A 13,297-nucleotide genomic window follows, 5' to 3' on the forward strand; every position below is an offset into this window, starting at 1 on the left:
ACAGCCCCTCCCTCTCAAATAAAGTTAACCCCTTCACTACCAGTGTAATTTTACAGTAACAGTGCATATGTATAGCACTGATTACTGTAGTAATGTCACTGGTAACCCCAAAAATGTCAGTCAAGGGTCCGATCTGTCCGCCGCAATTTCGCAGTCCCGCAAAAAAAAATCGCAGATCACCGCCATTACTCGTTAAAAAAAAAACAACAAAAATTACAAAAATCTTTCCCTTAGTTAGTAAACTATAACAATAACTTTTGCGCAAACCAATCAAAATACACTTTTTGCAATTTTTTTTACCAAACAAATGTAGCATAAAACAAATTGGCCTAAAATGTTAAAAAATTTGGATTTTTAAATTTTTTTGGGGGGAATTTCATATAAAAAAAAATTGAAAAGTATTGCTATTTTTGAAAAAATTGACGCTCTTTTTTTGTTTATAGCGCATGATCAAAAAAATCGCACAGGTGATCAAATACCACCAAAAGAAAGCTCTGTTTGTGGGAAAAAAAGGACGTCAAATTCGTTTAGGTGCAGCGTCGCACGACCGCGCAATTGTCCGTTAAAGTCACGCAGTGCCGAATCGCAAAATAGGCCCTGGTCAGGAAGGGGGTAAAATCTTCTGGGGCTTAAGTGGTTAAAAGTGGACATAATATGTGAAAAATAGAGTTTAGATAGTTAAAGTTGTAATATAATTTTAAAAGTTGCTAACACTTCAAAAAGGAAGTAAACTGAAGTTGTACTCATAGGTATGTTAACATAAAAAATGGCAGGCTCTGGTTGATAAGGATAGAAAAAGTATTTTTATTGCAGATTGTTTACCTTTAATACAGGAGAGGTATGTATGCCCCAGTAGCAGTTATGTTCTAAAGCAGTGCACCCTGCATGCTCTGTATCTGTGCAGATGGTATGGTTATCAGTAGCTGTAGGTCTGCCAGCACTTTGTGTTCCAGCTAGTGGAAGAGGGATAGAGCTGTATACACAGAGAGGTTAAGAGATGATTGCAGGGAGTAGTTGTGCTTGGAGAGGCTTGGTCCTAGATATCGCTACTTAACCACTTCAGCACCAGAAGGTTTTACTCTTTTAATGACCAGGCCATTTTTTGCTATTCGGCACTGTGTTACTTTAACTAATGGGCCATACACGCTATACAATTACCTTTAGATTTGTTCCTTTAGATTTATCAAAACCATATAATATGAGGTCAAATCGAAACACTTTTAATTTGTAAGCTATCAGTCCGGCCCCTGCACTACATAGTTGAAGGTAAATCTAAAGCCTCGTACACACGCAACGATTATTGGCCGACTGATCGGCCGTCTTTTGTCCAGTGTTGTTGTGTTGGTTGAAATGTGCTCTAGACTGCACACGAATTTTCTCGGCCAAAAAAAACCAACTTCAGAAGTGATATCATATGCTGGTTAACTTTCTGTGTGTTTTTTCTTCTCTGAGCATGCCCAGTCTTGCTCGTCTGAATTTTGTCTGCCGAAATCTGTACTGACTGACGGAAAATCGGCCGTTCTGTTGACGGCCAACAAAAATTTTATAGCATGCACACCAGATTTTGTTCGACCGAAAAGTCGGAGTCGGTTGTTGGAAGCATCATACTAAAAAGCTGAAAATCGGCAGATCGGACGTTGGCCGAAAATTCACGGCCAACAATCATTGCGTGTGTACGAGGCATTACACCAAAAGTTGTATAGCGTGTATCCAGCTTTACAATTGCGAGGTCGTGCGACGCTGTACCAAAATACAATTGATGTCCTTTTTTTCCCCACAAATAGAGCTTTCTTTTGGTGATATTTGATCACCTCTGCGATTTTTCGATTTTGCACTGTAAACAAAAATAATAGCGACAATTTTGAAAAACACAATATTTTTTAAATTCTGCTATATAACGTTCCCTCTAAAAAAAATTTAAAAAATCTAATTTTTTTTATCAGTTTAGGCCAATTTGTATTCTGCTACATATTTTTGGTTAAAAAAAATCCTGAAATGGACCAGAAGACACACAGGACTCCAGACCCGCACTGGAGCCGCTCCGAAGATATGTGAACCAGCTCCATAGAGAGCCGGTCACAATCTCCTGACATGCGAATTGGATGCAGCGAAATCCGCATCCAATTTGCAAAAGTGTGAACCTAGCCTTAAGCTAAGGGAAAATTCCCATTTGTAAAGTGAACAGCCTATTTGCCTTTAACAAATCAACTGCAATTACTTTTTACAGGTAAAACAATTTGCATGCATGACTTTTGGTTTCAACCCTACATTTTGCTTTTTGACGCCTGTTGTTCAGCTTTAAGTCTTCAAAAGAAAGCCGTGGTTTCCCTACCCTCACCGCAAGCCTTTCAGCGAAAGACATAACAGTCTCGCAGGGAATTGACATAAAGCGTCTTTTAATGCCTTTTAATGGTTGTGTTTCAGAGTATTTCCAGTCGCAGCTGCTGTCATTTTCCCCGAACCTGGATTACCACAACCCCGACATCCCCGAGTGGAGACAAGACATAAGCAGACTCATTAAGAGAGCTCTAATACAGGTACGTATTAATGGTGGCAGCTGAGGTCTGCCTGGGATACACTGTGTGCTGCGGGCCATGGAAGATAATGAAAAGAAGCTTACTCTGGTGAGAAGGAAATATGGTGCCGGCTTGCTGTACAGGAAACTATAAAACAAGAGGTGCCTCTCACTGGAATCAAGCCTCTATAGTGTCGTATTAGTCCATATTATGTTATGCAATTCAAGCCCCATGAAATGCATCTTTCTTTACAGGCTACATACAGAATTGTCATATGTGATGAAAAAAGTTGAAGATAATCAAAGTTGCAGCGGCGTAACTACAGGGGTTGCAGGGGTTGCATTTGCAACCGGGCCCCATGCTCCAGGGGGCCTGTGCAGCTCCCCTGTACACCTGGGTAGGAGGGGCGGCGGGGGCAGCATGGAGAGAAATCACTGTCCTCCTTCTTCCTCCTGTAGCTGCAGGAGGAAAATGGAGGAGATTGGTTCCTCTGTATGCTGCCCCCGCCACTCCTCCTATCCAGTTCACTTGTGTTCTGCTGTCTCTGGGCCCCTGTGTGCTCCCCTGGTCCACCCCCCCCCCCCCCCCCCGTGCTCCCTCCCCTCTCCTGCCAGCTGCTGCAGGGGGTGTGTTGCAATAGAGAACCAGGAAGGGGTCAGTAAATATGTAATTTACCAGCTCCTTCCTTTTCTGAATAGACAGAGTCATAGTCAGTGACATTATAAAAAAATAAAATAATATGATAAAAAATAATACCAAAAAATAAAAACTACTGACACCAGTGGGAGAACTTCTAGGATTGCAAAGGTCACACTTGCAATAGGGCCTTGGCATTCCACCACCGTGGGGAGGCCCCAAGATGGTAGGAAGGGGGCCCACTGCAGAACTTGTGAAAGGGTCCCACTGCAGGACCATAATTAAGGGCCCCACAACGAGAGTAAAAGGCCCCAGGATCAGTGGGAAGAGCCCCAGGCTTGAAGGGAAGTGCCCCGGCCAAGGGTCTGGGGGCCCTTCATGGTTTCTTGCACTGGGGCCCTGAAGGTTCTAGTTACGCCTCTGCAAAGTTGTAACATGTAGCAATGTTTCTCTTTCAAGTCTTATTGCCACATGTATCTCCAACATTACATTAGGTGCCCCTATGTGGTAGAAAATGTTTGCCAGTTGAAAATGTTAACTGTGGCATAGTTGGCCCTTTAAACTTTTATTACACTAACTATTTCAGTTCAAGTATGGCCTAGGGATCGGAAGTATTAGCTAGTGGTATGGCACTATGCACAGCAGGGATTTGAAAGGGCTGTATCTCTGAATGGGCAATACTAGGGGAAGTTTGCTTAATGAATTACATTTACAGTACAACCTGCAGTCCATATTTCCTGGAGTTCTTCTTTAATACGAAGGCTGTACCAAAATTATTGCTAAAGTGGGCATACATTTCAATAAATTATATATGTAGAAATTATTAACTAACATACAGTTGGTTGTTTAACTTTTACAAGTTGGTAAAGTAACTCTTCCTGTACGTATAGTAACTCTTCTTGTTTTTCATTGCAGGGAAACAATGGATTCCAAACAGTAGCAATATGCCATCATTGAGTTTTTGATGAAGAGGGGGGGGGGGGTGGGGGGAGACTTTCTGACATCCACAGAAGGCCACAGAAAGTTTTTGGAGAGGACACTATTGAGAAGAGCATTGGTGACTCATGTCAATGGTGTCATCTCAAACTGTGGATGTCAGACAGTCTGCACCACTCCTACCTCAAAATCTCAATGACGGCACATTGCTTCTGCTTGGAGTCTGTTATTTCCCTGCAATGAAAAAGAAGAAGAGTTACTAAAAAGGAAGAGTTACTCTACCAACATGTGAAATCTGAGCAGCCTATGTACTAAAAAAGGTTATGCTCAGTGGCAGAACTACCAGGGGCGCAAAAGTCACACTTGCAACTGGGCCCTGGCAATCCTGCCACTGTCGAGGGGCCCCAGCAGGGTTGCTAGCTGCAGGGCTCTGAGCTGACAGCATCTCTCTCATACAGCCCCGAGCCTGCACTGACAGTTCCCCCTCCCCCCTCCCTCGCACGATGGGAGAGAAGAGAGCTGATCAGCTCCTTCTCCTCCTACACCTCTCCTCCTGTGTGCACTGTGGGAAGTGTGAAGCTAAGCACCTGAATTTGATCATTCAACTGCTGGGCTTCACACTTCTCATGGTGAACACAGGAGGAGAGGGGCAGGAGGAAAAGGAGCCTATCAGCTTTCTCCTCTCCCATCTGTGTGAGGGAGGAGGGAGGGGGAACTGTAAGTTTAGGCTCTGGGCTGTATGAGAGAGACACTGTCAGCTCAGAGACCTGCTGAGGATGCACTGATAGGCGGCACTAATAGGCAGCACTGATGGGCACTGATAGGCTGCATTAATGAGCACTGATATGTGGAACTGATAGGCGGCACTGCTGGGCACTCATAGTTGGAATTGATTAACACTGATAGGTGGCAATGATGGGCACTGATAGGCAGCATTGATGAGCACTGATAGGCGGAACAGATGGGCACTAATAGGTGGCACTAAGAGACAGCACTGAAAGGCGGCACTAATGAGGACTGATAGGCGGCACTGATAGGCGGCATTGATGAGCACTGTTAGCTGGCACTGATAGGCAGCACTGATAGGCAGCACTGATGAGCACCTATAGGAATCCCTGATGGGCAATGATAGGTGGCACTAAGAGATAGCACTGAAAGGTGGCACTAATGAGGACTGATAGGCGGCATTGATGAGCACTGTTAGCTGGCACTGATAGGCAGCACTGATGAGCACCTATAGGCAGCCCTGATGGGCAATGATAGGTGGCACTAATAGGCAGGACGAATAGGCTACACTGATAACCAGTGTACACAATGTACTGACAGTCTTGCCAGTTAATGGCTCTCCTTTCCTCACACAGACACAGCCTCTGTGGTTGGCCCTTTACCATGATCTGTGATCAGCTGTGTCCAAAGGACACAGCAGTAACAGAGTGTGCTGGATGTGTGCTCCAAGGGGCATGTGGGAGGCAGAGTCCTGGAAGGGTTTTCCATGAGCGCCCTCCCAGAACTGCAAGCCTGAGACTCGGATGGAAGGGAGGGGGTCAGGGGGGCCCTCTATGTTTTCTTGCACTGGGGCCTTGAAGGGTTTTGTTACGTCTCTGGTTATGCCCACTTTTCCAATACTTTCATGGCAGAGTTAAGATTTAAAGTTCCCCTGTGCCCAGACTATGGATATGAAAGCTTATATTTTGCCTTCCCTGGTTCCTCCCCCACCCCAAGGTTTCTATGCTGAAAGCAGCTGACTGTGCACTCCCAACACAGAGACTAAGCTGTCAAAGACAACTCTTGGTCCCCACTAATAATCAGTAACTGACAGGACTGGTTCCCGATCATGTGACCACCGTGACAGCCAATCACAGAATCACAGTGGTCACAGGATCATCGATTCTTCCAGCCCCTTAGATGTACAGACTCTATTAAAGGGTTGCCAAGGCTGGGCAGGAAGGGTTTATTTCTGGAGAGTTGACTGGTCCGAAACGTTGCCTAACCCTCATCTTCCCATCCACTAGAGATGACCCCCATCCTAGCAATAAATGAGCTGAAGAATCAAATCACAAAAACTAAATGAGCTGTTTAATCAGAATTTAGCTCTTTTTTGAATTGCATATCCATCTACTTAGAGAAAAAGGTAACAAGAAATTGTTGGAAACACTTTTTATCTCTGTGCCCTGGGCCACATGGAAGCCACCTGAGCATTCATGTTCATCTACTTATAGGCAGTTGAGTATCTTTTTGGCAGCAAGAGGTGAAATGAACACGGCCAAGCTTTTAGTGCTCGTCCTTTAACCACTGACAGTTCCTCATGCTGACTCAGTGCGGAAAATGGCTAATCATTACTAATTCATTTCAGTCTCGACTGCAACATGATTAACTGTGATTGACTCATTCAGTTATAATATGGATGTCAAACCTAATCTAATAAGACATCCCTATGTAATGACCAATTAATTAATGTCTGCTCACTGTAAAGTATTATGGAACCTCTTGTTTTAAGTCAGTTTCAGTTCCACCGAGACAACCCTATTTTCACACATGAAAGGACTGCGCTTATAAAAAAATATTTGTTATTTTAAAATTCTTTGGTAACCCACTTGGAATATTTAAGGCTTTGCTCATTGAATTAACTATATTCCTTAGTTATATTTATTTACACTCATCCACTACCCCCACAACACCCAACCTGTGGCCCTTGGCCCCTTGGACCCCAGAAGCCAGTATTTACTGTTTTCTTTGTTGGGGGTACTTATTTAGGGACAGTGGAGGAAATATTCCTTGCTGTAAAATAGTCTCTGGTTGATTTGGTTTATTTCCACAGGTATTTATGCAGCACCTGCAATTTAAACAACACTACAAATTGTAGATTCACGTCAGTCCCTGAGGAGTTTATGATCTAGGGTCCTTAACTCACATTCATACATACACATACTAGGGCCAATTTAGACAGGAGCCAATTAACCTATCAGCATGTGTTTTGAGCATGTGAGGAAACTCAAGAACCCAGAGGAAACCCACACAGGGAGTACATGCAAATTCCACACAGGGAATGACCTGGTTGAGATTTATTCCAAGGACCCCAGTGCTGAAAGTCAAAAGTAATAGCCGCTAAGCCACTGTGCTGCCCCAGCCTTCCTTACTAGTTCAAGGCTGTCTGTTCTTTTTTCTGTGCATTCTGGAATAGTGTTTGCGCATCCATACCTTCACTGCATTTCTATCTAGCCCCTGCATCCCAATATACATGAATGGGACTGCCTGCACATGGAAAGAAAGCCCTTTGCAGGGGTGTACAGATAGGTACGCCTATGTGAATGAGGCCTTAGTGTATTTTTCTTTTTTGCAACCTTTATATTGGACCTTGCTAAAAGAAATATCATATTTGGTGCTGGTAATTTCTTTGAGGGGTCTGTAGGGAGTTCTGAATTGTAAAGGAACTAAAATGTCAGTAATCTCTGGCAGACTTTTGTAACATGTTACCAGTTTCCAATCACAACTGGATCATGTATGCAGTCATTGTCAATCTCCTGTAGCATAAATGTGGTCTTTGGCCATGTTGTGTAGTATGCCTGTGGTCTCTGACCATCTCCTGTAGCATGCTTGTGGTCTCAGACCATCTCCTGTAGCATGCTTGTGGTCTCAGACTATCTCCTGTGGCATGCCTGTGGTTTCAGACCATCTCCAATAGCAAACCCATGGTCTCTGGCTTTCTCCAGTAGCATAACTGTAGTCTAGTTGACCTGTAGTCTGTTTTCGGTAGCATTTCTGTAGCATTACATACACAGAATGTCACACTGAGACGCCCTGTATCAAGGGGGTTGACTACCACTACTCTACATAGTTCATAGTTTAGCACCAAAACATTGGCCATAATTGATTAGCATTTGGCACCTAAATATGGATGGATTTATTAGGTAAACCTTCACACTACATAGTCATTTGTTAGACTAAGTCCAGAACCACAATCAATGAAAATCAATGGAAACACATCTAAACATGTAGCAACGTGAATGTGTAATGTGACAGTGCGAGGCCCTGCCACTGTGAAAATCTTGGATAAAATGGCACGGGATTCACATTAGGACTAAATGTAAGGTGAAGATCATTTCTGAGCAGAGAAAGTTGTGTTTTTGGCTTTCTCTGAATTATGTAAACCTGGATCGGGGCTTGGAGCTTGAAGGTTCCAAAATGTCTTAGGTGGGACAGAACTTTCAATCCTGTGTCTGGTTTTTACTGGATGCATGGTGTCAGGTGTGCAGGGTTATTATATACTCAAGCCTGAGGATAGCAGTCAGGCCTCCCAGTTTGGAGACAGCTCCCATATTGGAGCTTGTCTTACCCAAGGATCAGAGGAGCCCCAGCCAGGAGTCAAGAGACAAGTTTTCTCAACTAGGGGTCATAGGTGTCCTAGGCAGTGACCAGAAGACAGGATGGCTTGTCCCAGGAGTCCTATCAGGGGTTCAGGAGAACCCCTATCCAGAAGCTAGGTGTGGGCCATAGAGCAGGGTGCTGATATTGGAGTCTAAGTCAGCCAAGCTAACCAGAAGAGCTAAGCAAAAAAGTAAATGGAACTGGTAAGAAGAGCAGAAGTGCTGCTGATAAGGGAGCCAGGTGACTTCTCATTTTCAGTTGACTATTCATGCTAATGTGGAGGAACCCCTGTGTGGGCAACTGATGTTATGTGAACTTTTCATTTTGTTCAATAAAATGAGTCTGCCATGCCCTAAAATACAATTTGGACTGGCACAACTCATTGGGAAAAAGTATCTGCCTCATGAATCTAATCACCCCAATACCAGTATTGACTCACAAATGCTCACTTGTGCCTATTTCATCCATTGTCACAAGGGAGTTTTTGGGGGACGAGCTGTTCGATTGGCACCATGTTACATCCTAAATATGGGTGTGACACGGAACATGTTGCAAAAAGTGAAGTTGGCCTTTAAGCTCTTCCCATCACCCTCACACAAAGTGGGCTTTATGACATGCTGCCACTGTTTTGCATACATCTGACATATGTTTTGTGCTGGGAGCATGTTCAATTGTGTGCTCCCAGCAATGTGACCTCGCTGTCACCAACATCTCCCAGTCACGACTGGAAGTTGGTAGGGTGGGTTCTTGATCATGTGATCACTTTAACAGTCAAATACAGTCATCACATGATCAGGAAGCCCATAGATTGCCTCTTACTTTACAATGTCTTAAAGGCCAACTCCGTGATTTATCTTAATTGTAAAGTGATATTTGTCAGTTGTTTCACGTAAAGTAAGGCCAACTCTCACCAGTGGTAGAAGGTTAGGTCTTTAGAGATCCAAGGTTGAGTTTTTGGAAAAAAAAAAAAGTTTTTGGCTCAAAAAATTATGCACTGCACCTTCTAAAACTGCTATAATCTACAAGCATAGTGATATTTCCGAGCATAGCCCAAACTAATGAAAAAAAAGAAAAACGGTCATTGTTTTTCGAAATACAGTACCTTTATTTTTTTTTTGCAACTGATGGTTCTCTGTAACCTTCCTGTTCTTCTAAGCTGAAGTTTGCTGGAAAAGTCTGGGGAGTCAGACAATCATTACAAAGATTTTCAGCAGAATATATTTTAGCTTGGGTGAAAATGTTCAGTAGATGAGGATAGAATGGCGATAACAAACTCGAAAGAAGAAGAAACATGATTTTTAAGCGGCTTGGTTTGTGTTTTCCATGTCAAAGGTCCCTGTCTATGGAAAATAATGAGGAATGTATTATTTATGATGCTTACATCTTTTTGAAAATATGTGATTAAAGAACTCTTGGTTTACTGCTTGAAGATACGTTATCTCTAAAAATAACTGAGGACCTTCTTGGTCCCCTTTCTACGGTAATATAAGCCCTCCATGTATTTCTCAGACAATAGATGTATACAAATATTTGTTATGTCATTGTATACAATCTTTAAATCCAACAAGCAAAACAAATGATGCAATTCATAGAACTTGTAACATTGTAAATAAAAATTAGATTTCCAAATACAGGTTTTATCTTTTTCTAAAACCGTTGGGACACAGTTCTTTGAATGTTTCCATGGCTACCCGCTGAAGTTTGTAAACTGGAGTTTTCTGAATCCTTACTTGTCCCCCTGCTCCTACAATTAGCTCTTTTTTTTTTAAGCAATCAATTTTGATTTAATTTAGATGGACAAGAACAATTTGGGGATGGAGAACCAAACAGATACTGGTGACCCGAGCATAAGGAACAAACTATTCAGAGAAAGGAGATACAATAAGACACGTGGCCACTCACTAAAACTAGAGGAAAGGCGGTTTAACCTTAAAGTGCGTAAGGGGTTCTTCACTGTAAGAGCAGTAAGGATGTGGAATTCTCTTCCACAAGCAGTCGTATTAGCAGGGAGCATCGATAGTTTCAAAAAACTAGTAGATGGACACCTTAAAGACCACAACATACAGGGGTATACAATGTACGGTTAAAAGCAAACACACACACGCATCATAGGTTGAACTGGATGGACTGATGTCTTTTTTCAACCTTACTAACTATGTAACTATGTAACTATGTAAGATAGGGGACTGGTTACACATCAATTGTATAAAGATGTGGGATAAAGTTGTGTAAACACTATACACCAGAGATTCCCAAACTACGGCCCTGCAGTTGTTCAGGAACTACAATTCCCATCATGCCTAGTCATGTCTGTGAATGTCAGAGTTTTACAATGCCTCATGGGATGTGTAGTTCTTCAACAGCTGCAGGACCGTAGTTTGGGAATCCCTGCTATACACTACATATAAAGGCACAATAGGTTTCCTGGTTTCTGGTGCAGTCTATCCCATCAGGGATTTCATTATTTGTAGTGCAAAAAATTTTGTTTATATGATCATTGGTTCAGAGTGTTTGATGCAATATGTTACAATATGTGGGGTGCACCATTTTCTCCCTAGGAACGAGAATAGGAGATCCCTTTACCGCAACCACCAACCCCAATGCAATGCACCTCTCTGCAGTTTCTAAACATTTGTAAAATGTTCATGATGGTGACCTAAAGGGTTTCCAATATTATGGCATAGAAAGAGTTAAATTGTCTGCTTTTGGGGGGGGGGGGGGGGGCTGATCTCAGGAGACTGCTAAAGAGAATGGCACTGTGGATATACGAATTGGAAACACGTATACCCCAGGGACTTAATCAGCGTTGGGATATAAGTCAGTTTTTGAGATGATTTATTTTCCTAGGCAACCACCCTGCCTCTACCTTGTAACTGCATTCTGTCATATTTTGTTACTTTGTATTTTTAATTGTTTAGCTTGGTCGTGGTTTATGAATAGATGTTTTCTATTCTCACCATTTGCTGAGTATCCTCTGCCTGTTTGGGTAAATTGTGATAGGTTGGAAAGTTTTAAAATGCAATGTGTATCATGGTTTCAGTTTGCTAAGGCCTGCACTGGGCAGAAATGCGATAGCATTGGGGCCAATTATGGGGTCTTTTAACCGCTTTCTGACTGCTCTATAGCGCTTTTACTGCTACAGGGCGGCAACTGTGTGCAGGTTTATATATATATATATTATATATATATATATATATATATATATATAAACATATACGTGATTCTGCACTTCCGTCTGTAGGGGGCACATGTGTGTCACCGGTGGGACGCTTTTGCTGTGATAATTCACAGCAGTAGCCGATCCGCAGGTCCTAGGGACTTGATGTCCTCTGGCACCCAGCGATCATTAATAAAACACAAAGAACTGAGATATACCTATGTAAACAAGGCTTATCTCAATTCCGACAGGGGGAAAGGGACGATCCTGTGTCTCTGCAAAGCAACACACAGTGTACACAATAACACTGGCTAGACACACAGTTAACCCTTTGATCGCCCTAGATGTTTAACCCCTTCCCAGCCAGGGTTATTATGTACAGTGACATTGCATATTTTTCGCACTGATCACTGTATTCCCCCAAAGTGTCAGTTAGTGTCTTATAGTCTGCTGCAATATCGCAGTCCAGCTATAAGTCGCCAATTGCCGCCATTATTAGTATACAAAAAGTAAAAAATAAAAAGTCCATAAGTATATCCCATAGTTTGTAGACACTATAACGTTCGCATAAACCAATCAATATACACTTATTGGGATTTTTATATGTGCCAGAACACATATTGGCCTAAACCGATGAAGAAATTTGATTTTTTTACATTGTTTTATTGGATATGTTTTAGAGCAGAACGTAAGCAATTTTTTTTTATTTTTTTTTTTTAGTTCTTTACTTTTTTTTTGTCATTCTTTTTTTGTTTCAAAAAAAAAAAAAAAAAAAGGTAGTGGTGATCAAATGCCACCAAAAGAAAGCTCTATTTGTGGGGGGGAATTTACATTAATGTTATTTGGGTACAGTGTTGCACAACAGTGCAGTTGTCAGTTAAAATAACAAAATAATAGTAATAAAATAAATACTATAATAGTAATAAAAGTAATTAAAGTGACAATCTCTACTGTCTGACTGCAACTTCAGCCTTGTTTTTATGCATGGGTGGGCCACTTTATTGCCCCTATGTTATATGTTTACATTTTAGGAATTTTTGTCATAAAAATACAAATTTTTATAAAAATAATCTGCCTATCAAATGCAATTAGAGATATCAGGGGGTCATCGTTCAACGCCCTTTTTTTTTACATATTTTCTGCCTCATACAATATATTACTGGGTTGATGACCTCTGGATATGTAGCTGGTTTAGCTCCCCTCTCTTGCCCTTTCTTTTTACTAAGTTATTTTATTATCTTTATTATTTTATTATTAAGTGGTTAATCATGACAAATAAAGCACATTTTTTTCTAAATGCGTGTGCTGCGGATATACATCCACTTGTATAAATGGCGTTAACAATCATCAAATGCAACATGTAATGCATTTAGTAGACAGGACTGGTTGTCATGAACAGATGGCGTGGTGTGCCCAGAGTATGCAGATTGTTGGTATGTTTTACCACACTGTCTGCATTCAATGAAACGCACCCACACGGCTGTTAACCTGGGACGAGGGGTTGTGTCAATGCTGCTTCCTGATGGACTTTAATAGGATGCCTGTCCATCCCGTGCAGGCATAGACGGCCCTTCTCATAGGTACATCCGTGGGAACAAGTCTAAGCAGGGTTTCTCAACCAGGGTTCCTCTTGAGGTTGCTAGGAGTTCCTTGAGCAATGGGCAATTTCTGCCTCTCAGATAAGTTC

At 42.1% G+C, this 13,297-nt stretch overlaps 1 protein-coding gene across 2 annotated transcripts in view; it reads left to right on the top strand.

The window, feature by feature from the left end:
* SORCS3 (sortilin related VPS10 domain containing receptor 3) overlaps positions 1–13,297 on the top strand; it is a 1,013,788-nt gene that overhangs the window by 970,814 nt on the left and 29,677 nt on the right. For both annotated transcript variants that reach the window (XM_082267888.1, XM_082267889.1), the window contains one exon: positions 2,425–2,537. In XM_082267888.1, the coding sequence (XP_082124014.1) occupies positions 2,425–2,537 (113 nt within the window). The remainder of the gene's footprint in view (positions 1–2,424; positions 2,538–13,297) is intronic.

Source organism: Pelophylax lessonae (genome assembly GCF_965119305.1).
Source record: "Pelophylax lessonae genome assembly, chromosome: 9".
Taxonomy (NCBI): domain Eukaryota; kingdom Metazoa; phylum Chordata; class Amphibia; order Anura; family Ranidae; genus Pelophylax; species Pelophylax lessonae.